The sequence below is a fragment of the Podarcis cretensis genome (assembly GCF_951804945.1).
Source record: "Podarcis cretensis genome assembly, chromosome: 7".
Taxonomy (NCBI): Eukaryota; Metazoa; Chordata; class Lepidosauria; order Squamata; family Lacertidae; genus Podarcis; species Podarcis cretensis.
The window spans coordinates 61,261,352-61,287,689 of NC_137176.1; the positions used below are offsets into that span (position 1 = coordinate 61,261,352).

The 26,338-nt window shown below is 41.8% G+C and overlaps 1 protein-coding gene across 3 annotated transcripts in view; it reads right to left on the reverse strand.

The window, feature by feature from the left end:
- Positions 1-25,954, reverse strand: part of JPH1 (junctophilin 1) — a 66,512-nt gene extending 40,558 nt beyond the window's left edge. For 2 of the 3 annotated variants that reach the window (XM_079983098.1, XM_079983097.1), the window contains exons 1-2: positions 25,431-25,952; positions 14,024-14,780 (exon numbers count right to left, since the gene is read on the reverse strand). In XM_079983098.1, coding sequence (XP_079839224.1) covers positions 14,024-14,780; positions 25,431-25,809 — 1,136 coding nt within the window. In that variant the 5' untranslated portion in view covers positions 25,810-25,952. Of the gene's footprint in view, positions 1-14,023; positions 14,781-25,430 lie in introns of all 3 variants that reach the window. The other variant, XR_013840513.1, reaches the window with a different exon arrangement.
- Positions 25,955-26,338: the final 384 nt, after the last annotated feature.

Below are 26,338 nucleotides of genomic sequence, written 5' to 3' on the forward strand. Positions count from 1 at the left end.
TATTTATTTATATACCACTCTTCAGGCAGATCACTCAAAAAGGTTTACGAAAGATTATTACAACAAGTATTGATTCTGTTGAACTATGTCTCACATCACTGTCCACCAGTTTCTCTGACTAAGCTGATGGAGGTGCTCTCTGGATTGGTGTTAAAAACTTCCAATATGACTATTATGGAGAAACTCACTATCCATAATCAAGACCACCACTTCCAGGTTGACTCAAGACTTCATAGCTTTCATGACATATTCTTGATCTGTGTTTTTTTCCCCTACCAGGCAAGAAGATGATGGTCTAAGAAGGGTTTTTTTGTTGTTGTTTTTTTTAATGTCATGGTTGGATCACTTCTTGTTCAGGTTTGGGTCTACAGAAACTATTCTACTTTGCAGGGCTGGAAGACATTGATGAGATTTTTTTGTTGGTAAGGCTTATTCAGCGCCTGTCAAATCCCTAGTCACTATGTGAATTGCAAGAATGATCCTCATAGTTGACATGATCATTCCTAAGCATCCATTTCCCCTGAGCATAGTCCATCTGGCTCCTTGATACACATCTGAGCTGAGGAAAATACAGGAAGTTGACAGACTGCTAGAGTGGAAGTGACGAAAGTCTTGTGGAGAGTCTGTCTGCACAAATAAGAGCTCATTACAGAATCTATGCTGCAGCAATGAGTGGTGGAGAAGAAAATTTCCTCTGCTAACATTCTTACAATATTGTCCAGTGAACTTTTAAAAAGTGGTTGGTGTTTTTTTAATTATGATCCAGTGGGGACAGGGAGGGGGGACTTGTGGCCCTCTAGATGTTGTTTGGATCTAATCAGCTTTAAGCAGATTAACCAGCTAGTCAGGAATAATAGGAGTTTTAGTCCAACAACAGCTAGAAGATCGCAGGTTTCCTATCCCTGAAGTAGGTGATGTGATGGAAGCTTTGGTAGCATGTTGTACATGTTTGCACGACACTTTGATTACAAAATCCACATTATATGAATAGCATGTATTTCCTATGCTGTGCATTTCCTTTGTTATGTAGATGTACTTGTTGTGCTCTTTGGGTAATGAAGTTGCCCCCCCCCAAAAAATAAAAAAGTTAATGATCAGCTCTTTATTACTCTGGAGATGCAGTGGTGCCCTAGTTTCCAGGAGATCATAGATTCTACTCATCTCTGAATATAATGACATTCATATCATAACCAGAACAATACTTTAGTCCCCAGAAAACACCCCATATAAATGTGGTGGAACAATAAAGCCTAGTGACCTCTGGATAGCCAATATTCAAACAGTGAAAATGTCACCTTGAACACTGAGTTTAAAACAGACATATCCCTTTGTTTAACATTTTTGACCCCCTTACTGAGAAAGAATTCAAACCAGCCAAAGAGACTGATCAATGCGCTGAGCATTGTACTCACTCATATCCCTTTGACTTTAACAGGATTCTGAATGAAATAGACAGTTTGTCAAAGCTTAAAATTGGGGTTGGGATTTAAGATAAAAACTTATAAAAGAAGGAAGAGGAATGTGGGCCTGAGTTGCACAGCTACAAAATATTTAGCAAGCAGTCAGTTTTATTTATGAAAATGTGCACTTCAACCATCAAATTCCTCGACTTCTATAATGTGAACATGTTTTCTTTTTTTGTTTGTTCTGCTGTTGCAGCTCAAATCAATCTAATTTTGTCCTGACATATGCATGACCAACTTCCACAGAAATCAATGGGAACTGCACAAATATACTTGAGGGCACAGCAGTCTCTCACAGTCCTATAACACAGTGGTTTAGTTCTGGATGGCAATTGGAAGAGGTGGAAGGAATAAATAGCAGTAAATATTCAAATAGCTAAGCTCTCTCAGTCAAAAGTGTAAGCTTACGATTCCCTCCCCCCCCCATTAGCAACAGTACCTTCTGTTTTCAATATCTTTATATACAATTTTGGAGATGAGATTAATCAGCCGTTTTCACTTACATTAAAGGAACCAGGGCAGTACAAAGCCAATGACCTGATTCTGTAAACTCTATGAACTGAGATGTGACTGAAAAGTCAGACTAAAAATAAAACAAAAGGTGCTTGCACTTTACATCACGTTTCTGTTTTATTCAGAAACTCTATTGCTTAGGCTTATGGTATCAATGTATTATTCTCCATTAAGTATGCCACTGTTATTCCTGTTGAAGAAAAGGGAACTAATTCTACCCAAGGTCAGCCAGTTCGACTGTAACTGTTCTAGGACTGGAATGAAATTCTACCATTTTTCCACTGGATCTTACTGGCAAACAGGCAGCAATCAATAGAACCACAAATTCAATTATACAGCATGCAGCTCAATCAAATGAGTTTACATTGGTTAAGTATATGACCCTACCTGGTCTGAGCTACTCATGTACTTGTTATAGCAGATTCGGCTATTGCAATGCTATCTACTTAGGGCTGCCTTTAAAGGCCGATTAGAAATTGCAGTTGGTACAAAATGCAGCTACTAGGATAATCAATTGCACTGGTTGTCAAACAGTTTTCTGACTCATTCAATATGTCCATATTAAAATAAACAAGCAATAGTTAAAGGAATTCTAGCCCAGCTTTTAGGGCATATGACATCTAAAAGTTACAACAAATCAATAGCATTTGCTCTCAGTCCCACCAATCAAAGTGGGTAAACTTTGGCATTTTCATATCTTACAAGCATTGTGCTCAAAGGTTCTATCAGCTCGGTACAAAAGCAAGCGAACTTATATTAATACCATCGGCATCAGCTGAATCCTATTCCTAAACACAAAATTCATATTGCATCTATAATAAGTAAAGCATTTTAAAGATTTGCTAGGCACTAGTCTTACAAGTGCCCAGTTTAGTTCTTGCGTAAAGTGAGACTCGTAGCGTCAGCTTAATCCAGAGTGGAAAGTTGTCTGCCCTGCACATAATTCCACACGGTTGGCAGGGTTGGTTGCTAATGTTTATTGGTGACTGAATCTCAAGTAGAATGCGCGTTACAAATCTAAGTTCACAAACAGAAATTTGTTATCAAGCAACACCATTTTAAATCTTGCTAGTTCTTTAAAATTAACAAACTATCCTGAAATTGAGGGAACGGATGATTTTCTTAAGACTTGGGTGCACTGTTGCCAAAACCTGCATTATAGTTACATGGCAGCTAGGAAGTAGAGGTACGTCTGCTACTATGACTACAGCTTGATATAATGTGGCTTAGAAATCAGGTGTGCCAAAGTGCAGGTAGATCAGCAGTTAAATTGCCCAGTCTTTTTTACAAACCTCCTTCAATGCTATTGCCCAAGGCAACTGAAAATACAGTTTTTGATACGTCTGCAATTTTAGCACACCACATCTGAGAATGGAGGGCCAAATACCGGTAATTGCAGGCACTCCATTTCAATGACTCCACTCCTACCTGAATGATAGTTTCCAGATGATGGTGCTGCACGACAGCTGCTCTGCTCTGCCTGATGGCATTAATGCTGCGAGGTTCAGCAGGTTTCCACCTTGGCTCCCCTGCTGTTTAACAGCTACATAAAACCACTGGGAGAGGTCGTTTGGGGATTTGAAGTTCCATCAGTATGCTGATGATGTTTAGCTCTATTTCTCATTTACATCAAATTCAAGTGAGGAAGATGTTCTAAACAGGTGTTCAAGTCAGTAAAGTTCTGAAAGAGGGCCAACAAACTGAAGCTCACTCCACACAAGACTGAAGTATAGTTGGCTGGTAATGGAGTTGACCAGAAAATCGGGGTTCAGGGCCATAACTTTGATTCTGCTTTGCAGCTGACATTCCAAGCATTGGAACCAATTTTGGCTCATATGTTAACTGCAACTGCTAACGAAATTAATTGAAACATGTAGAAATGAGTACATTTTGTCTGTTCTGACTAACAGCTTGCTTTCAAGAAGAAAGTAAAAGGTTGCACTAATGCAAGGATTACCACTAGCACAACAAAAATTCCTGTGCCGCCCCCAAATCTATTTTGGAGGGTTGAAGGAACCCCCAGAACAGATTTAAGGGACATACGTGGGAGGAGATAGGGAGATGTTTCAATTGTGCAAGAAGAAATCCTTGCACTGATGCAATGATCTACTTAACACCACATTGAATACAACCCATTTGTTTTAATTATGAGAGTCACAAATGGACAATAGTGGAGAAGCAGAAGCCTTTTAGATTTTGTTGGACTCCAACCCCCAACAACCCCAGCCAGAATTGCCAATTTTAGGGGATGAGGGGATTCATTTGGAAGCTCACAATTTAGACACACCTGGTCTAAGACATGTACATTTGACAGATGTCTTGCTTCAATATGCACCTGCTGTGCTAGAGGACTGACTCATGGTGCTCTCACTCTTATCTAATTACTTGGCTCCATGTATCAGGGAGTGGTGGTGGCAGGTACTAGTTGGAGAACCCCAAAGGGAAGAAGGCTCAGAGCCAGGGGATTGGTGGTGGGATGACAATGAGTGGTCAGAGGGAGAAGAGGAAGCAGACTGGGAGGAGCTGTTGGAAGCTGAAAAGGTAACGGGGTTTATTGAGCAGGAAGACTCTATGGCAGAAAGCAGTCAAGAATCAGAGACAGAAGAAGAGGCTGGAGAGGAGGGGACCCAAGAGGCAGAGAAGAGTCAGGCTGGTAAAGAAGTCAGTCTGTCTCCCACTCCTGCGGTGACCAGCTCCCCTCCCCCCTGGTCTACTAGAACCCAAAGAGGTATGAAGAGGGTGGAGCAAAGACAAGCAAGATGGAGGAGTCTCAGACTGCTTGGGAAGGAACCAGGGGAGTAGTCTTAAAGAGCACTGGGAAGCAAGAGCTACCGCAAAGAGTTGCTGTGCTCACTAGACCTGGCCTCCTGAGCTGTTTGTTTTTTTGACTTAAGACTTAACAACTGACACCATGTGAGTTATTACTGACCTCATCCTGGCTCCTGTCGTTGACACCATGCCTGATGACTTTCAGTATCCAGTAAAAAAACAATTTTTTTCGTTTGTCCTTTTAGGGGTTTTAAATGCCTCAAGCATTGTATTGCTTTAAACAATTGTTACTGGTTTTAAAATATGTTAGCTGCCTTAGGAATGTTATATTAAAAGCTGTGTAGGGGGATGCTTAAAATAAATATGGCTTGATTCAAACCCATTTTCTTTTCATTTTAGCCAACCATCATGCTTAAGGGCTGTGCTAAACACATTTGTTCAGATTTCACTCATCTGGTGCCTTCCTAATTAGGACTACAACTTGCATCAGCGTGTGCCTGCTGGGTCTGATGGGAATTGTAGTCTAAAACATCTGCAAGGCACCAGGTTGCCAAAGGCTGAACTAGTTATTAATTGCCTAATATAGGATCTGTACAAAAGTGAAGGAACAAGGCCTCTTTTCTAAAAATGAAAAAAAAAAGTTGGCAAACTTACATTTATGTACTTACAAAACTATTTCTATACCCCCTTCACTCCTGACAATACCAATGTAATTTACAACCAAAACAATATAAGAAATATTGTTATATAACAATATAACAAATCATCAAACACATCCATAAAAACATGCTAGTAAAATATTAATATTTGGGTGCTAAAACTGGCACTAATGGCCTGGGAATGCCTGAGCAAATAGCATGCTGTAAGTACTCTACAACTGATGCCTGCCTAATCACCAAGGGGAGATCATTCCATAAAGAAGCAGGGAGGGAGCAGTAGTATAGTAAGTAGGGTGTGCCTCAAGAGGAGACCTCAGCAAGTGGCAAGAGAGGATGGTTTCTGTGGCTCTGCAAGTTCCAAGCTAAAAGGAATTGCTAAGCAAGGTCCAAGGGTGGCTCCAAGCTTCCCCTCCTAGGTGGATTTCAACAATAATGAATTCAGCCAGTAGTGTTTCAGCCAGTAATTGTAGTATTCAACAGGAGACTAGTTCAGCCCTTCAATCTTCTCTCCTTCACAAAGATAAAAACACCAGCTCTCCGAGCCTTGCTCCACTATGGGTCAGTTATGTTTGGGGCAAACTAGCACCAGCACTCTTACTGAGTGAGAAAGCAGAAGTGGCCTAGTCATATTTCTGCTCATTACTTTATACAATGGTACCTCGGGTTAAGTACTTAATTCGTTCCAGAGGTCCGTTCTTAACCTGAAACTGTTCTTAACCTGAAGCACCACTTTAGCTAATGGGGCCTCCTGCTGCCGCCGTGCCGCCGGAACACGATTTCTGTTCTCATCCTGAAGCAAAGTTCTTAACCTGAGGTACTATTTCTGGATTAGCAGAGCCTGTAACCTGAAGCGTATGTAACCTGAGGTACCACTGTACCTACTACAGTTACATTAAAACACAAAAGTGCAACTCTATCCAACATGCAAATGAGTGTAACTTGCTGGGTTCAGACAATATGTTTTCTCTGCAATTTCTGCTTCCACTGCTTGGTGGAGTATTTTTTTCTCTCTCCAGCCTTACAGGTCTGTGTCACCACAGAGAAGGATCTTTTTAATGAAAGCTAGTGTCCATGGTTTACTTGCTCTGAAATAAAAAGTGCACATTTATTTAAAATCTTAGATGTTAAGGAGCCATAAAACGTGCAGTAATTATATATACCGGTATATTAAGGAATACTAATATACTAGCCATAATTTAGGATATTTTTATCCTGCTCTAAGGATATTTAAGAGTAAAAAAAAAAGATGTTTTAAAAATACCTTTCTGGACAGAAGTACTGAATACTACATGAATATGTACAGGTTATGATCTCCCAAGAAACCCTAAAACAACTCTCCTTTTGATGCTTCACCCTTAAGTCATTAATACTGATTTACAACTGATTGCTACTGCTAACAACAGCAAAACAGTATATTGCACAAAAAGGGGACAAATAAAGATCCCACTACCTTAACTGATTGCTAAAGGAAAACTTGGCGAACTATTTTAATGATAAAAATTACATATAAAAGAAATGCAATACTTAATCATCAAGAGAGGTGGGGCTTGTTTTTACATTTCTGGAATGGCAAAATAAATGATGATTTCCACCCTCCTTTTAACTCATTCATGGTATTATAGAGTTTTGTTATGCTATCTCTCTCCCTTCTTCATATGCCATTTGCTTTCCTCCCTCCCCCCCCCCCTTTTTGGCATGAGAAGCAAGGATGCAAACATCCTTGTATAATGGTTTTTGCTACATATTGTCACAAAACATACGGTAATAACAATTTATAATAAAACTAAATACCTTCTTAAAATGCCTGTTGGAAGAAGAAAGTCTTAGTCATGCACCTGAAGTTCAGCAGAGAGGGTGCCTGTCTCCCCTCAGCTGGAAGAGAGTTCTATAGCTTGCGCCCTCTACACTGTATAGACAGCTTCTTGCAGTTATGAGTCATGTATCTGAGCCATGGGGGACTGCTAACCAAGATCCCTCCTCCCCCCCAAAAAAATCAGTGATCAGACCAGGATATAAGGAATCAGGTGATCCTTAATATATCCTGTTTTTACCATTAAATATTTCATCCTGGTTCACTTTTTACATACCATATTTTTCTCTCTATAAGACGCACCAGACCACAAGATGCGCCTAGTTTTTGGAGGAGGAAAACAAGAAAAAAAAAATTCTGAATCTCAGAAGCCAGAACAGCAAGAGGGATCGCTGTGCAGTGAAAGCAGCAATCCCTCTTGCTGTTCTGGCTTCTGGGATAGCTGCGCAGCCTGCATTCACTCCATAAGACGCACACACATTTCCCCTTACTTTTTAGGAGGGAAAAAGTGAGTCTTATAGAGCAAAAAATACGGTATACTAATTGTCTTAGCTATAAGGTAAAAAGTAAAGGTAAAGGATGCCTGGATGGTTAAGTCCAGTCAAAGGTGACGATGGGGTGCGGCGCTCATCTTGCTTCAGTCTGAGGGAGCCAGCGTTTGTCCACAGACAGCTTTCCAGGTCATGTGGCCAGCATGACTAAATCGCTTCTGGTGCAACAGGACACCGTGATGAGTGCCAGAACACATGGAAACGCCATTTACCTTTCTGCTGAAGTGGTACCTATTTATCTACTTGCACTGGTATGCTTTTTTCCGAACTGCTAGGTTGGCAGATGCCCTAACAGAGCAATGGGAGCTCACCCCATTGCGCAGATTCTGAACTGCCAACATTCTGATCGTCAGGCCCACGAGGCTCAGTGGTTTGGATGTGGGTGGTGCTGTGGTCTCTCTTAGCTATATGGTAACAAGATCTACATCAACTTGCTGCAGGGTCTCGAAGTTACAGATCTGGGCTTCCAAATAAATATTATATATTCTATTTGCAAAAATATTATATACTAGCTGACTAGAATCTACTGCCACATAAGTTGTAAACTGATGATTTCACATGTCATGTTCACGGGGTAAATCTGCACACTATTTCTTATAGATGTACACCTAAGATATTTTTATGTTTCTACCTAATTATGTTCTGTGTGAACAAGGCAAACACTTGCTATATAAGTGCAGTTGTCAGAGACCTGTGACTGGCTGCAGCTTCCTGTTGAGTGTTCACTCTGTGGCAATCTTGGACTTCTGCTTAATATGTGAGCTGGCACCAAGACCTAACAGAGCAGTAAGAATCTTTGCACTGCCATAAGACTGTGAACACACAGCTCACATATCCCCAACTGCAAAGAACTGGGGGTCTTTCTCCATCATTAATGTCACTCCATCTCCTGGTGTCTGTGTGAGCAAGAACTGTTATTGCAAGGCTAGAATATCCATGCCGACGACAGTTACAGAAATAAAAATAATTATTGCATAAAGCACCCTTCATCCTCCACTATTACCCCTAGTGAATTGGGTTCAGAATGTCTTCTGTCTGGCTGTACTCTACACCTGCCTACATAAGGAACACTCCAATCAGAGAAATATATATATATTTTTAATCCTGTTAAACCCCAGTATTTAATTTCATATTGTAGTCATGTTTCAAACTTACTTGGACTTTACTGGGCCAAGATGCCCAGTAAAGTTATTTTTACCAGCTTGTGTAATATGCCTATCTTTTTTTTTTTTTAATAATAATTTTTATTAATTTTCCAATTTTAAAACAAAACAACATAGAAACATCAACAAAATGCAGGCAAACACACAAATATAATTTCTCAACCTCATTTTCATAAGCCTCCTTTCTCGGACTTCCCCATACCTCACCCTTTTTGTAACCTTATTTTACAGTTTTTCAGCAACCCTTTTTGCCAATTTAAACTTATTATCTTTCTCAATTTCCCCTTAAATCATCAAACAATTTCAGCTGTAATTCTGCATCTTCCTTCCCCTTGGCATTTTAGCACTCCTCAATTTTGTAACAGTTCTTAAGATATACTTTAAACTTCTTCCAATCTTCCTCCACCGTCTCTTTCTCTTGGTCACGGATTCTGCCAGTCATTTCTGCCAGTCCCATAAAGTCAATCACTTTCGTCTGCCATTCTTCCAATGTGGGTAATTCTTGTGTCTTCCAATACTTTGCTAGAAGAATCCTTGCTGCTGTAGTGGCGTACATAAAAAAAGTCTTATCCTTCCTTGACACCAATTGGCCGACCATGCCCAAGAGAAATGCCTCTGGTTTCTTATGAAAAGTACATTTAAGTACCTTCTTAATTTCATTATAAATCATTTCCCAAAAGGCTTTAATCTTTGGGCAGGTCCACCAAAGGTGAAAGAAGGTACCTTCAGTCTCATTACATTTCCAACATTTATTATTGGGCAAATGATAAATCTTCGCAAGCTTGACTGGAGTCATGTACCACCTGTAAATCATTTTCATAATATTTTCTCTTAGGGCATTACATGCCGTAAATTTAATACCGGTGGTCCATAACTGTTCCCAGTCAGCAAACATAATATCATGACCTATATCCTGTGCCCATTTGATCATAGCTGGCTTGACTGTCTCATCTATTGTATTCCACCTCAGCAGCAGATTATACATTCTTGATAAATTCTTTGTATTGGGTTCTAACAATTCTGTTTCTAATTTTGATTTCTCCACCTGGAAGCCAATTTTCCTGTCTTGTTTAAAGGTCTCCATTATTTGATAATAATGGAGCCAATCTCGTACCTTGGACTTTATTTTCTCAAAACTCTGTAATTTGAATTTGCCACTTTCTTGTTCTAAAATTTCAAAATATTTTGGCCATTTGGATTCCATATTAAGTTTCTTCACCTCCTTAGCCTCCATTGGTGATAACCACCTAGGAGTTTTGTTTTCCAGCAAATCCTTATATCGAATCCAAACATTGTATAATGCTTTCCTAACAATATGGTTTTTGAAACCCTTGTGAACTTTAACCTTGTCATACCATATATATGCATGCCAACCAAACCTATTGTCAAATCCTTCCAAATCCAGAATGTCTGCATTCTCAAGAAGTAGCCAATCTTTCAACCAGCAGAAAGCTGCCGATTCATAGTACAGTCTTAAGTCCGGCAGGGCAAACCCCCCTCTTTCTTTTGCATCAGTAAGTATCTTAAATTTTATTCTGGGCTTTTTGCCCTGCCAGACAAATTTAGATATATCTTTCTGCCACTTCTTGAAACAGTCTAGTTTATCCACAATTTGTAATGTCTGGAACAAAAATAACATTCTAGGCAATACATTCATTTTAATCACTGCAATTCGGCCTAACAAGGAAAGCTTCAAGTTCGACCATATTTCTAGATCTTTCTTTACCTCTGTCCAACATTTGTCATAATTGTCTTTAAATAAATTCACATTTTTAGATGTCATATTGATCCCCAAATATTTTACTTTCTTTGCCACCATTAACCCAGTTTCATTTTGAAAACTCTCTCTTTCAACATTTGTTAGATTTTTTCCCAAAACTTTAGTTTTTTGTTTGTTCAGCTTAAATCCTGCCACCTGACCAAAGACTTGGATTAACTCTAAAACTCTTTTTGTACTAGTGTCTGGCTGTGTAATATGCCTATCACTGTAATACTCAGCAAATACGTAATGAAGGAGACAAGAGCTGAAAGTATACACATTTACATTCCAAAATCTGCAAGCCATAATGCAAGGCCTGCAAGCCTTTTATCATTCTTGACCATTGGCAAGGGCTGAGGAGTGTTCCTACACACAGCATTTGAAGGGCGCCATACTGGCAACCCCTGAACTAATGCATATTCATAGGCTATGGAAAAGTGCCCTAGTATTACTTTTTTAATGAAGCAATTGATTACTTCTTATCTTCCTATTACTAAGATTATTACTCTTACTAACACCTTCACCCACTTTCCCTTTTACCCAGTCAGAAACAAACTCTCCCCATGCTGCTTTTCCAGACATCATAGAAAAGTGACTGATAGATATAAAAGCAGCTTCCATATCTTCTTCCACAAGCAATTTCAAGCAAAACAACAGCTAGGTGTGAAAGGGTTAATCAGCACCCCTGCCATTCCTTTGGCCAAACTCTCAGTATACGGCATACAGCTTTTTAAAATAACACACACAGAGATACCTGTCAAAAACTAGACACAGTGCAACATCTAGTTTGGCCCTCAATTCAACTTTTCAATAGTCATCTTTAATCATTCTGTTTCAAGTCAACCCATTATTAGCACTAAAGAAGCTGTCTCACACCAGAGGTATGGAATACATTCAAGGATTGCTGCTCCACTGAATACTGCTTCTGTATATCTAGTATTTTCAAAAGTAAGTCCATAGGGGGACCTTTTATGTCTTTGGGAAGAAGAAACCATCACTCAGCGATAGAGCCCATGCTTTGCATACAGAAGTCCACAGTTCCAACTCCTGACCTATCCACTTGAAAGAGATGCATTTGTGGCAGGACTAGCATAGACTAACTGAGACCCAGGAGTGTGGATGTGAGTCAAAGCAGACAGCAGTGGTCTAGAATCTAGATGAATCAATGACCTGATTCAGGACATATAAAACTAATAATGGTTGCATTTGTACACAAAACTAAGATGTAAAAACATGATTTACTGCGCCATACTGTGCATGCAGCCACACTTTGCTCTTCCCTTCCATGAGCAGGTAAACAAACCTTGCAGAGGGTAGCTTAGTGTAACTTCCAAACCCAGGACTGTGGTTTGCTTTGCCCTAAAAAAATCCAGGATTGCTAAGTCTACAACAAACCATGACTTCAAGCTGGCTAGTGGTCATAGTTACCACACTTCGGGTTCTGATGCAACTGTAAGCTAGCCTCTTTATTTATCACAAAGGGAGGAGTGAAGTGGGACTGCTCAGGCTACATGGGACAGCACTGAATTCATCCACAGCGCAGCTTGATAAAGCATACATTAGTGTTACTTGCAAATGTGGCCTTCCACCACAAATCCTTGGTGACAAAAATTTAAAAAAAAATCAACAAAAACTGAATTCCTCTTTTAAAAAATGCAAACATTACAAAGGTAATGGGAGAGCAGGCCATTTTTCAAATTATACATTACTAAGAGAAAACTAAAAAGGTGGTTTGAGCTGTTAATCTGAAGTCTAATAAGATGGTTCCTTGAACACATTTTAGACTAAGCTATTGATGCAACACTTTGCTAGCTGATAATGCTTGCCAAGTTCTTCCTTACTTCTTTAGGGAATCAAGTACCAACATTCCTTGGAGGGCAAATTGCATAATCGTGTACATTTCCTTTCAAGGTGCAGACTTTTAAACCAGAGTTCTATATGCACTTGCTTATTAAGATTTGTTAAAAATTGCTTTTCATCACATAATTCAAATATGAACCTTCTGCCTAGCTCTTACTTTAAAAAACCCCCAAACCCATTGCTGCATGTACAGTGAATGTACCACTTAAGATTTATTACCTACAAGCAGGATGATTTACTCTAAATGTCAGGGGTCAATTGTACAAGGCCATTTTTTAAAATAGTGCAATACAAACACATCCTTTCAAATTCAGTTATAGAATATTTTCTTGCTAAGACTGAAATGCAAGTACTCCATAATATTCCCCACCATATAATTTCACATAATATTATGAAAATATGTTTTGGATAGTGCAATCCGTATCATTTTCCAGCAATCTATCCTTATCATTCTTGCAAAATTGGTTTTCCTAGAACTCATCAATTCCATTTTTTCTAACCAAAGAATTAATTTACAATTGAGAATACCGTTAGAGCTTTGTAGGATTATGGTTTGAAATGTTTATCTTCCATTAATAGGTTCTACAATCATGGAAATAGTGTCCTACATAAGGGAATTTGAAAGAGAAAAAAGAATTGGAAAGCTATTGGGAAACGAAATAAATAAATAAATAAAGCCAGCAGGTGGCAGCTGCAACTAGCGAGAAGCATGAATTGGCCCTCAAAAACAATTTGTATTGAAATAAATACTCGGGAAGCTTTGTATTAATTTGTACACCAAATATATTTCTTTTTCATTTTGTATCCCACTCTTCAGCATTAACGCTTCCAAAGCAGCTGCTTACAAAATAAAAGATTAAAAACCAATACAATGTTGCATTTATAGAGCACTCATGTAACAAATCAATATGGCTTTCAAGAGATACTTTTGTCAGGTCACATCTATGGCAAATACCTACGTCCCACATACTTCTTGAAACAGTGACGCAAACTAATCCAAATGTCAAACCAATTCCCCACTACTTTTGTCATGATGGGGTCTCCTTCAGAAGTTATGGGCCTTGCCCATATGGAGAATCCTTAGAGGATGCTATGGTATTTCATTAAGATGAGATACACTTTGCATTCATAGGTGATCACAGGGCAAGGAGCTAGAAATATTTCCAAGAATATTTGAGAATCAGTTGATGGGGAATGCATTTATGGTTCCTAACTGGATCTGTCCACTCAAGACACCCTAAAATAAATGCTTATAATGCAACAGCAATCTAGTTCAATCCAATAAGCCTGTTTCATTCCAGTGCCTCCTCAAAACTGTTGAACCGAGTTATCTTCCATGGCTCACACTATGCAATTCCACTGTAAAAAATGTAATTGAAACCTGCACTTGCACCATTTTGGCCAATATATTAGCGAACAAAATGTTTCTGGTTTGTGTCACTAGAGCAAGGAATAAAATGCTTTGAAATGGCTTACCTTGAGGTTGCAATTTCCACTTTAGTTCTTGCCATGGCAGATGCCCGCTGGGCACCCTCGAGGGCACGCTCCACCTTTTCTTTAGTTTTTGTGTTTCTTATGGGTATAAGCTGCTTCCTTATTCCACGGACCAAAACATTGTTTTTATACTTTCCCTCTTCCTTGGTGCCATCTGGAAACATGGTACATCCATATCCATGCCTCTTATTATTTAGCCACTCCCCTTCATACTTCATACCATTTGAGCGCTCACTTATACCGAATCCGCTGCGCTTGTCATTCTTCCATTCGCCCATGTACGTTTCTGTTGTGGTGGCATCAACGTGGTCTTCCGCTGGGCAATAATCACAATCCCCATCTCCAAAACTAATGGTAGAATTGGCATCGCTAGAGCTAATCCTACTTATAGCAGCATCGCTCCTGACAGAGCTGCGTTTGCTAGAAATCGACGATTTTGATTCGGATTTTCTAAGTTTTATACTACCGAGAAGGGATCCTCTTCTGAACAAGCCTCCTTTCTTCTTACCACCAATTCCTTCGAGATCACTGTGAAAATTCAACACAAACCCTCCTCTTGTTCCAGCAGGGCTGTCCAAAGTAATATCATGTAGAATAGTGCCATTGCTCTGCTCACTACGTAGTGACGCTAGAGATGTCCGGAGGGGAGAACGGATCACAGTTGCCATGCCATAGGGGACACTTTGCCGCATGCCATAGCCATGCCTCATCCCTCCTGTCCACTGTCCCTGGTATGTACCTTTCCAAAGAAATAAGAAAAAACAAGGAAAATGAATAAACATCTAACGATTTTAGTTTGTCAGCCGTGCTGGAAATTCATCTTGCGTATTTTCACCACTATATAAGCACAGCCTGAAAAGGCTTCTCCCCCCCTCCCAGTGATTTAAATAGAAAATAACAAAAAGCCTAAACAAATTAGGAAGTGATCCATGATCTATATATATCATATACATTGCTTCAAATGCTTATTCTAATGTGGCATGGAATCTGCTGATCAAAGTATTTAAAATTATTCCTATGTGATAAGCACAAACACAAACCCGAGATAATTCAACTGGTGGACATTCATTTCAGCATGCCCACCAGAAGATAGTATTCACTCTGTTTTGTCCCCAGTCTGGAATGGGATGGTTTTACCTTGAGTCTACTGGTAGCATCACAGGCTGAACTCTATGGTATAGCGAGGCCTACCAGTTTTCCTGTTCCTGATGAGATATGCCACCAGGTTAGGAATCCACAGGCTACCCTAAATTATCTCACTGGATGTTGGCAAATGATAATGAGGTATCAAATTTATCACATTTGCATCCATTGGGAATGACTCATGTACAAAGGCACCCTTCATAGAACTCAGTGAAAGTATATGAGCCATTAACTTGTTATGCCCTCATAACAACCCTATTTGGCTATGGGACCACAGCATTAAGAAATAAGCCTTTGCCTGCTGCCTTTTGCTGTCAAAGAGCAAAGGCTTATCTCTCATCTTAACACTGCAGTAGTAAGTTCTAAGATCTGAGATAACAGATCTCCACACCTAAAACATGGCTTGCCCCAAAGAGCCTCACAGGCCAAATTTGGAGGCCTGGCAGTCCTAATTTGAACCATGGGCCACAGGATCTCCATTGCTGTTAACAGCATCATGGTGTAACGTAAGTAAGTAATTATGTTTACTCAGTGAGCTTCATGTCTGAAGCTTCATTCCCAAGGCCATTGAGTAAGCTTCTTGCATCTAAACCCCAATGCCTTTAAATTCAACTAATTTAAAGCACCGGGATTTAAGTTAGTTGCAACTAACATGTTCTATTGCCTTCAATGATATGTGAAAGACAATGCTGAACTTGTTCACTGGGGCCAATTGATTTTAAAAGAGATTTACTCTCATGTGAGCATGCATACAATTGCAGCCTTACTCATCCCAAACTTTCGATAATTTGGGCATAACATGTATTGTCGGACACTTTCTTGGAGAAATGAAGCCTCTCTGCCTGTGATTTTGAGTGGTCATACAATTAACTTATGCATATCTTGACGTACATTTTTTACATATGGTTTCCTATTTCATTTTCTGTTGACAGTGCTGATTTATCATTCCCATTTTTTTAAACCATCAATCAATGCAACAAAATATATCAAAAAAGTTTCAGCCTAGATTTAAAAATGTTTTTGCTATACATTTTTGTATTTCATTTCTTTAAGTTATTATTTAATATACAGCAGGCTCTAGGATTACAGCACACATATTTTATTGCATATCCTTGGTGCAGAAAAAAATAAAATTCATGTCACCTGAAAAGTATTTTAAGAAACATTCCAGTACCCAGATCTGAACACTCCTGGCCAATTATGAATCATACTCAAAATAGACACATTGAAATAACTAACAATGCAAATAAGTCAATTGATTTCAATATCCATACCTTAGTTGGATACAACCCATAGTTTAAAGATTATAATATATATAGTGTATAAAATATATGAACTACAAATATTAAAACAAGCAAGATGCAGATTAGGGTTCTCTTTTGTTTAAAACAATGTCAACAAACTACAAAAACCCATTTGAAATAAACATTTGATATTTTGGCAAATGTATTCCTTAGCAATAAAATATTTATCTTTCATAGTTAATATTTACTTTTTATTCTCACATATTGTTCTTCCAACAGCTGAGAAAAAGCGGCCACCCACAAACACGACAGAAAGGCATGTTTGGTACTTCTCATTAATGATGTTTAACACACGAACCTTAGATTTTAAAGCACACAACATTCCACCACGCAGATCACTATACAATCCAGCCTTGCGAATAAAATTGCATAGCCAGTTGGATGAGAATTAGGAACTAGTCTTTTGACTAAAGAACTCTGACGCTGAGAAAACCTTACTACAGTCAAACTAACTTCCAAGTAAACCTGCACAAAGGATTCTGCTGAACATTTTCCATTAAAAATGTTGCTAGTCTCTATTTAACACAAAGGATATGCTGAAGCACCACTCAGATTTATGCTCTAAAACTAGAGATATCTGCCAGAAAATTGAGGTTTTGTCTTGCAATGTTAAAATAAAAAGTCATATTTTGAAGCTGGCAATATATGGACTTTTGTTCTTCTTCTACCACCAGTCAAGAGCTAACTCATCCTCTCTGAGTGATGATGAAAACTGTTATTCTAAAGCAGCAATGCTGCAGCAAGCAAAGGCTATAGCAGCTCAGTCAGCTGCTTGTGGCTGCAAAGCCAGACAGGATGTATGTGACTGTTGCCATGGAAACAAAGGGGCAGTCCATTCTCCCTATTGAGCACAGGATGTGAGCTCAGTGTGTGTCATATGACCTGTACAGGATGTACATGGGTGGAGTTTGGAGTTTCTCTCTGTTTGTTGATGAGAGCAGACATGTTTTCTGTGTAACTGCTGAAGACAGGAATAAAACATGTAGATACATTTCTGTCTGTGTCTGATTCCCCTCCCTGGGGATATGCTGTAGAGCAGGGAGGAGGAGAGCAGTTGGTGTGTTTTTCTCACAGCCTGAGGAAAATCGCCGGAACGGACCTCGTGTGTTTTTCCTACCGGGAGTCGCCGGAGGGAGGTCGAAAGAATTCAGCCGGTGCCTGGAGAGATAGGCACATACCTCTGACCGGCCCTGAATTCTGACATTGGTAGCAGTTGACGGTTGCTACGATCCATGGGAGTCTGCATCAAGGAGACTGTATTCATCCCTTTCCATGGAAGCCTGAGATGGAGGCTGATTCTCTGCAGCTAGAAGCTGACCAGAAGAAGTTGAAAGCCAAGCTACGGAGCCCAGGTATGAGATTTTCGGGCTTAAGAGTGTGAATGCAGATGGATTAATTCTCTGCTTCATGGGAGCAACGTTTGGGAAAAACAGCTCCGAGAGAGAAGAGTCTGCATTCCAAACATTCCTGTGGTTTTTCCTGTCCAAGGAAAGGAATGTGGTTGCTTAGCAACGCAGGCCAGTTTCAAGATAAGGGCTGGAAGTCAGGCTATGCCCAGATAGGCACAAACAGCTCGTGTTTTGACTAGGCCCTTACAAAGGAACTGTTGGAAGGGGGACTTTCCAAGCCGCCAGTGTTATTGCTGCCAGGTGCACAGAGTGTAAACAAGCCAGCTATTGGATTTTAGAGGCTTGTGTTTGAGAGTCAATGCAAGGACTCAAAATGGATGTCAAGAAGGGAAGCCTGCCTTCTCCACCCCTTTTGACCAGTGACAATTATGCATCTTGGTCTATTAAGATGAAGGCTTTGCTGCAGAATCAGAGACTGTTTAGGGTGATTGAGAACCCCATCCCTGCAGCACCAACGCCTGTTTGGGAGTCACAGGATATGAAGGCCAGAACCGCTATAATTCTGTGCGTGTCAGACTCTCAGCTTGTTCATATACAAGATTTAGAGCACGCGAAAGATGTTTGGGACACGCTGAGAAGGACACATCAGAGAGATGCAGGTTCTTCAGCGTTGCTGTATTTTGAAAAGCTGACTAACCTGAGGCTTGCGCCTGATGGAGATGTTCAAGCGCACCTGACGGAAATGAAATTTCTGCGTCAGCAGATGGTGGAACGCAATTTCCGTCTGCAGGAGGAAGTGTTTTGCTTCATGGTGATAAACAGCCTGAATCGGACTTACAAAACAGTTGCCAGTCAGCTGGGGTCTCTCCCAGCGCAAGATCTAACGTCGGACAGGGTCTTTGCCGTGGTTCTGAACGAACATGACAGACTTGCTGCCCTGGAAGTCAAGGACAGGGGGAGACAAGAACGGAGTTCTGACACCCCCACTGCTGTTGCTACTGGAGAAAATACTGTAGCTTTGAACGTTGTCCGATGCCACAATTGTGGACAGACTGGGCATCTTCAGCGGAACTGCAGGAAGTCACGTCAGAACAAAGGAGCCAAGGGAAGCTCCACGAAGTCTGAGGCGTCAGGCAGAAGTCATGCCAAGTCACAGGCGAAGCCTGCAAAGGCTTTGATGTCCCTAAAAGCCACACCACAAGTGGGGAATTCCTTCGTTTTAGACACGGGAGCGACGGTTCACTTGACCCATCGTAGGGATTTGTTTTCGTCGTTTGAGAAGCAAAGCTTCGTTGTACAACAAGCCAACGGTCGAGAGCTGGAAGCCACCGGAATTGGGACTGTGTATCTTAAAAGTCTGAACTTGACTATAAACGATGTTTATTTGGTTCCAGAGTTGAAGTACAATCTGCTCAGCGTTTCGCAGATTGCCAAGAAGGGACTAAAACTGTCCTATGATGATCAACACTGCGAGATCTACAAAGATGGAGAGTTGTATCTTTCTGCCAAAGAGAAAGATGGACTGTATTTGTTGACTTTTGATCAAAGTGATTACATGGAATGTAATTCTTGTGATTCTAACATGATTTCTTTTGCAGGTGTAGCCAAGAAGAACGCCAAGCAGGTCACCTCGAGGGTCGACAAGGCATTTCAGCGGGTGTATGCTGATGTGATTGGTCCTTTAGCACCATCTAGAGGCTATGCAAAATATTACCTAATATGTGTTGATTCTTTCACAGGTTTTGTCTGGATTTATCTTTTGGAGAGACCGAAAGAAGCCTTAGAAAGGTTTAAAGAGTTTTGTGACAAGGTTAAAAATATGCATGATGCTGACATAGATTGTCTTTGCACAGATGAGAAGCCAATTTTTCTTTTACAGGATTTCCAGAGGTTCCTGAAGAAGAAAGGGATAAGACACAAAATTGCAGCTTCCGAAGAAGCTTGGAATAGATGTGTCTGTGTTAGAGTGAACAAAGAATTGCAAAAGGGAATGCATGCGCAATTGCTTAGTTCGCATCTGCCACATGAGTACTGGGCTGAGTCGCTAATGTCATATTGTTACACGTGGTTGAGAAAGTTTTCAAATGAATTGGGAAGTTCTCCTTTTGAGAAACTGTTCCACAGAAAACCTTCTGTTGCCCATTTCAAGGTTTTCGGGTCTCATGTGAGAACAGAAGCTCCAGGTGGAGTAAAGAATGCCAGAGGCATTTTTGTGGGTTATGAAAAGGGTCTCTACAGAGTAATTTTGTCTGAATCTGGTAAGGTGATTCTCACAAAATTTCTAGAGAGTGCTCCTGAACAGGAGCGAGTGATTGTTCACACATTTCCCACAGGAGATGATGATGATTCTGATGATGATGATGATGAGTTTGATCTTATTGAGTTCAGTAGTACTGATGATGACAGCGATAGCTCAGACAGCTCAGTTGTCACAGTCATTGAGAGGAAATCTCACACAATGACTAGACCCTCAGAAGAGGAGGATGAACCACTGATTAAGCTTAGTACTGGTTCTTCAGAGAGTTCAGAGGCTGAACCAGAAAGCAGAGAAGAGCAGCACCTCTTACGTAGGTCTGAGAGAGCAACGAAGGGTGTACCACCCAAAAGGTATTCAAAGGAGTTTGCAAACCTAGCTATTGCATGTGTTGCTGTTGTAAACGACCAAGGTCAGATTGAAGCTGTGTCTGAGTCAGAGACAAAGGCACAACAGAAAGTTGCTAACCAAGGTAATGCAGAAGCACTCATTCCTTGGAAGTCACACAACCAGAGAGGTACATTGGTAAAACCAGTGGCGGGTAGTTCCAAGGGTGGAACTGAAACAACAGGGGAGTGTTATAAGTATAACAACTGTTTGTTTTCTTCTCTGGATGACGCTTTGCTCGCAGCACGCATTGATACTTTAGGGGGAGTATGTTATTCTAAAGCAGCAATGCTGCAGCAAGCAAAGGCTATAGCAGCTCAGTCAGCTGCTTGTGGCTGCAAAGCCAGACAGGATGTATGTGACTGTTGCCATGGAAACAAAGGGGCAGTCCATTCTCCTTATTGAGCACAGGATGTGAGCTCAGTGTGTGTCATATGACCTGTACAGGATGTACATGGGTGGAGTTTGGAGTTTCTCTCTGTTTGTTGATGAGAGCAGACATGTTTTCTGTGTAACTGCTGAAGACAGGAATAAAACATGTAGATACATTTCTGTCTGTGTCTGATTCCCCTCCCTGGGGATATGCTGGAGAGCAGGGAGGAGGAGAGCAGTTGGTGTGTTTTTCTCACAGCCTGAGGAAAATCGCCGGAACGGACCTCGTGTGTTTTTCCTACCGGGAGTCGCCGGAGGGAGGTCGAAAGAATTCAGCCGGTGCCTGGAGAGATAGGCACATACCTCTGACCGGCCCTGAATTTTATTCTCACATATTGTTCTTCCAACAGCTGAGAAAAAGCGGCCACCCACAAACACGACAGAAAGGCATGTTTGGTACTTCTCATTAATGATGTTTAACACACGAACCTTAGATTTTAAAGCACACAACATTCCACCACGCAGATCACTATACAATCCAGCCTTGCGAATAAAATTGCATAGCCAGTTGGATGAGAATTAGGAACTAGTCTTTTGACTAAAGAACTCTGACGCTGAGAAAACCTTACTACAGTCAAACTAACTTCCAAGTAAACCTGCACAAAGGATTCTGCTGAACATTTTCCATTAAAAATGTTGCTAGTCTCTATTTAACACAAAGGATATGCTGAAGCACCACTCAGATTTATGCTCTAAAACTAGAGATATCTGCCAGAAAATTGAGGTTTTGTCTTGCAATGTTAAAATAAAAAGTCATATTTTGAAGCTGGCAATATATGGACTTTTGTTCTTCTTCTACCACCAGTCAAGAGCTAACTCATCCTCTCTGAGTGATGATGAAAACAACCCACACTGGCCAGGTAGGCTAGCTGCATGTGGGAAATGATGTAGAGCAGGGAAATGATGGGCAAGTGAAGAGCCATATGCCCTTCCCCTGCTGCAGTGGCCACTTTCCTGCTCCAGAAACAGCTTTTTCTTTTCTTTTTTGAAGAAGTTCTGGGGAATGTTGTGTACGTTAATATGCAATATGCAGTTCGCTTCTTCGCTGAATTACGTAAGTCCCACTGTGTGCCAATAAACATGCAGAGAACAGGGCAGTTAGGCTAATATCCTAACTTAGTGGTTCTCAAAGGGTGTGGCAGGAGAGGCTAGCAAATGTGGCAGGAAGATTCAAGGACAATCAAAGAAACATTTGAGCATTTCAGTGTAGTGTAGTGTAGTGTAGTGTAGTGTAGTGTAGTGTAGTATAGTATAGTATCAAAATAATTATTTTTATTTGCGGAATATGGATAGATAATTTTTCGAAATGAGAACATCAAGTGATACCTTTGTATACATACTTATGGTACAGGTGTAAGAGGCTCATTTATAATTATGTTTTGGGAATTGTTCATGTTCTTCTGTAGCTAGCTGCATTGTTTTATACTTTCTGGATGTCCCCTGATCATGCTCTAAAGCAGTTGTGTTGTAAATCAAGCACTGCTAAGAGTTCTTTTGTTTTGTTTTCCAGTGTATTTTTTATCAATAAAAAATGGTGTGGCATGAGGAAATTTTTATTCTGAAACTGTGGCTCATAAAAAAAAAAGCTTCAGAAACACTGATCTAACTATACTTCCCTAGAAGTAAGTTCTGTTGAAATCAATGGCAATTCTATCCAAATGAAGGGCAATTGGATTAGAATATTAAAACACTGGCTTTTTTGTGTTGCCAACCACATTTTGCGGAATAATGTACCACCGCAAACTTCCTACATACTAGTTATGCAGCATTAATTGCTAACACAAGCAAGATAAACATGCCCAAGTTTTATTTACTTTAAATATTATTATCCTGCCTCTCCCATAGCTTGAGGTGGTTGTGTGATTAATGTATGCAGTGCACTGAAATTTTAAAGAGATTGATCCAATTATACATTTGGGCTGGAATAAATCAGAAGCAGCTCAACAGCTTTAGATGAGTTTTGTAATTGTAAATGGCAAGGATCCAGCCTATTTTTGTTTTTTGTACAGTGCTCAATATGACCCAAGTACAGTATGTCAGGGAAACAATTTATCTGGACAAGATGTACTCTTAACTGACCTAAATGAACTCCTGTTTCATGCCCCCTGTTATGCTCACTTTCCTGCCAGAAGAAATTAGGAACTTTCCCCCCTAGATGCAAGGCTAGTTCACATTTCAGATATCGATGGTAAAATATGTTGTAAGTGCTTTCAGAACAATAACCATCTTCACTGCTCTCAAAACATAACTATTCGGTCTTGTCAAACTCATCAGTTATGGCTGGGTGCACCAACTTCTTTTGATGCAGATGCTCTGCTCACAATTTGCTTCCGTACCCTGGTAAACTTTCAGTTGGACTACTAAAACACGTTGCACATGAGGCTGCCTTTGGAGATTTATTGGGAACTTCAGAATTCAGCTGCTAGGCTGCTGACTGTAAACATCTATAGTGATCACATCCCACCAGTAGTTAAAAATCTACACAAGCTGCCAGCCTATTGCCATGTAATAATAATAATAATAATAATAATAATAATAATAATAAATTATTTATATCCCGCCCTCCCCAGCCGAAGCCGGGCTCAGGGCGGCTAACAATGTACAATTTGAAGTCCTGGTTACCACCTATGAATCCCTAATTGCTATGGGAACATGGTCTTGTTCCACACAAATATGACTATGCCCTCTATCCTTCATCTGAGGACCTTCTGCCCACTACCCAAGATTAAGCGGATGGCAATGGCAGAGAGGGGTCTTTTGGTTTTTGCACCCTGCCTATGGCATGCACTCTCCTGGTGAGCTTGCCTGGCCCCAAGCTATTCCTGTTTGTCATTTCATCACATTTCTGTTTTGTTTCGGATTTTATTTGTTTTACAGCGGCTTTTTATTTGATCCTTGCTTTTGTTGAGATTTAATTATTGATTGAACTCCCCAGAAGAAATAAGGGAGGGTGGCCTAGAAAAGATAACTAGCCTGATGCCACTCTAGGGTACCAGCGCTATCTTGACACAGCTTCCGTTTAAACCAGAATGAGGTTTACCCAGTAGCAGGCTCAGGAGCATGGTGTCAAGGGCTAACACACTACTGCTACTGTGTGAATTGGCTGTCAGGCACAGAAGAACAAACTGCAAAAAGGTTCTGCATTCCAGAAAGGTAAAATATTGGAAATATTTCTATCAGCTGGTGAAGAAAAGTAACAATCCTGAAAACACAGTACCGTAACATTTAATCTCTCCCTTGTAAAAGTTAATTTTAAATACTCCATGCATCTGCCTCCTCCAAGAATCCCAAGAACTGTAGTTTGTTCAGAGTGTTGGAAATTGTAGCTCTGTGATTGGTAAACTACAGTTTCCAGGATTCTTTTTTGGGGTGTGTGAGCGTGTGTGCTTTAAATGTGTGGTGTACATGCAGCTTCAAACTCATGATGTTGAGCAAGCTAAAAACTGCGTTCAGGATTTTCAGGAGAGACCTAAGCAACTGTATTGCACGAAAATGCTGAGGTGGGAAAAGGATGTCTGAAGGCAACCTAGGCAACCATCTAAATTTAAGTCAGGCAGCCCATACTCAGTTCATCCCACAACACCTACTGCAATTATGTGCCCAAGCAGATAACAGGGTGCTTACTCAAAAATGATTTAATGCAGATTAGATCTCCCTTAGCAACTTAACATACTGTCAAAACAATCAGAGTGGCAGAAAGGGTGGACTTTCCTCACTCTTTTAATGTCAGCTTATAGGAGAAGGGAGGATCTAATGCAATTTGGAAATTCCAGAGGAATATCTGTGGTTAGCATGCTGCAGCCAAAACAACAAAGAGTCTTATGGCAGCTTAAAGGCTAACCAATATATTGTGGCATAGACTTTGGTGGACAACAGCCCACACTCGGATGTATCTGATGAACTGAACTGTGCGATTGTAGCAAAAGAAAGGAAAAAAAAAAAGGGGGGGCATTATCTCTTGTCTGCGCTGCAAACCGCCTGTGGAAGACAAGCCGTACAAATGTGCTAATACTCCCTTATCGGCGCCTGTTTCATTCCCAGATGGCGGAAGATCAACAGCAGCAGCAGCAGCAGCAGCAGGGTGTCAGCCGCCTCTCACTTTTTGCATGAAGCTACAAAGGGCCATCGGCTTCGCGGCGGTTGCCACCTATGCACGGTGGTGGGATCTATACTTTTTACAGAAAACGGGACTCTGAGCAATCCTCGCGGTGAGGAAGGCGAAACTTTTGCAGGCTCTCTTCCTCCTCGTTTGCTCCTCGAACCTAGAGCGCCGCGCGTTTCCTTCCGCAAGCGGGACGCTTCAAAGAATGCACCTGCTACCCGCGTTTGTCAAACCATAAGATCGGAAAAATAAAGAGTGAAAGAGAGAGCGAGCGCACTAACTCGGGAAGCTGCCGAACGCAGCGCTGCACTCCGGCGACCAGGGATTGGACACGCGCACGTGTGGAAGCCGTGGCGCGCCATCTCCGCGCGCCCCCTGGCGGCCGCTGCTCGCCCGCCCGCCCGCCTCTCGCACTCACCTCCGTCGCCGTAGGTCTCGACGCCGTAGCCGTCCTGCAGCCCGTTGCTCCAGGTGCCCTCGTAGCGGGCCGGGGTGGTGAGGCTCTGGCGCACGCCGTAGCGGCCCTTGAAGCCGTGCGACCACTCGCCGCGGTACATCCACTTGCCCTTCGTCTCCACGCCCAAGCCATGGCGCTTGCCCTGCGCCCAGTAGCCGTGGTAGGTGTTGCCGCTGGGCCAGGTGTAGGTGCCCACCACCTCGAAGCCGTGCGCCCACGAGCCCGCGTACTCGCCCTGCCCCTTGGGCCCGGTGCAGATGCCGTGCCCGTGGGCCTTGCCCTCCTCCCAGCCGCCGCAGTAGGTGCCGCCATCGTCGAAGTCGAACCTGCCGCCCGTCATTCAGGGGGAGCGGGGCGCGCCCGGGCCGAGCTCGGCTCCTCCGCCGCTGCCGCTGCTGTTCTCGGGGCGCTGCGCTGCGTCCCCTGCCGAGGCTCCCGCGACAAATGCCAGCGCTCCGTCCCAGGCAGCGCTCCTCGGCTCGGCGCTGGCGCCCGCCCTCAGCCGCGCTCCTCCCCTCCGCCGTCCCCTCCTGCCCCACCCAAGCCCGGCCGCCGGCCGGCTCCTGCCCCGGGAGAAGGAAAAAGGCGGGAAGGGGAGGGGGCGAGGCGGGGCAGGTGCCTCAGGCGAGCGAGGCAGCCGCGCAGTTTCCGGAACTCTTGAAGCCGGGGAAAGGAGGTTAAAAAAAAACAAATCCCGGTGCGCGCGTGAGGCGGATCCCGCTTGAGGGGGAAGGGGGTGTTGCCGGCGCCTCAGCACAGGCAAAGGTGTGAGGGAGCGACCAGGAGACCACGGGGGGGGGGGAGCCATAATACCATACGTTTAAACCACATTTAAAGCACATAACACTCCCCCCCCCCCCCGAATCCTG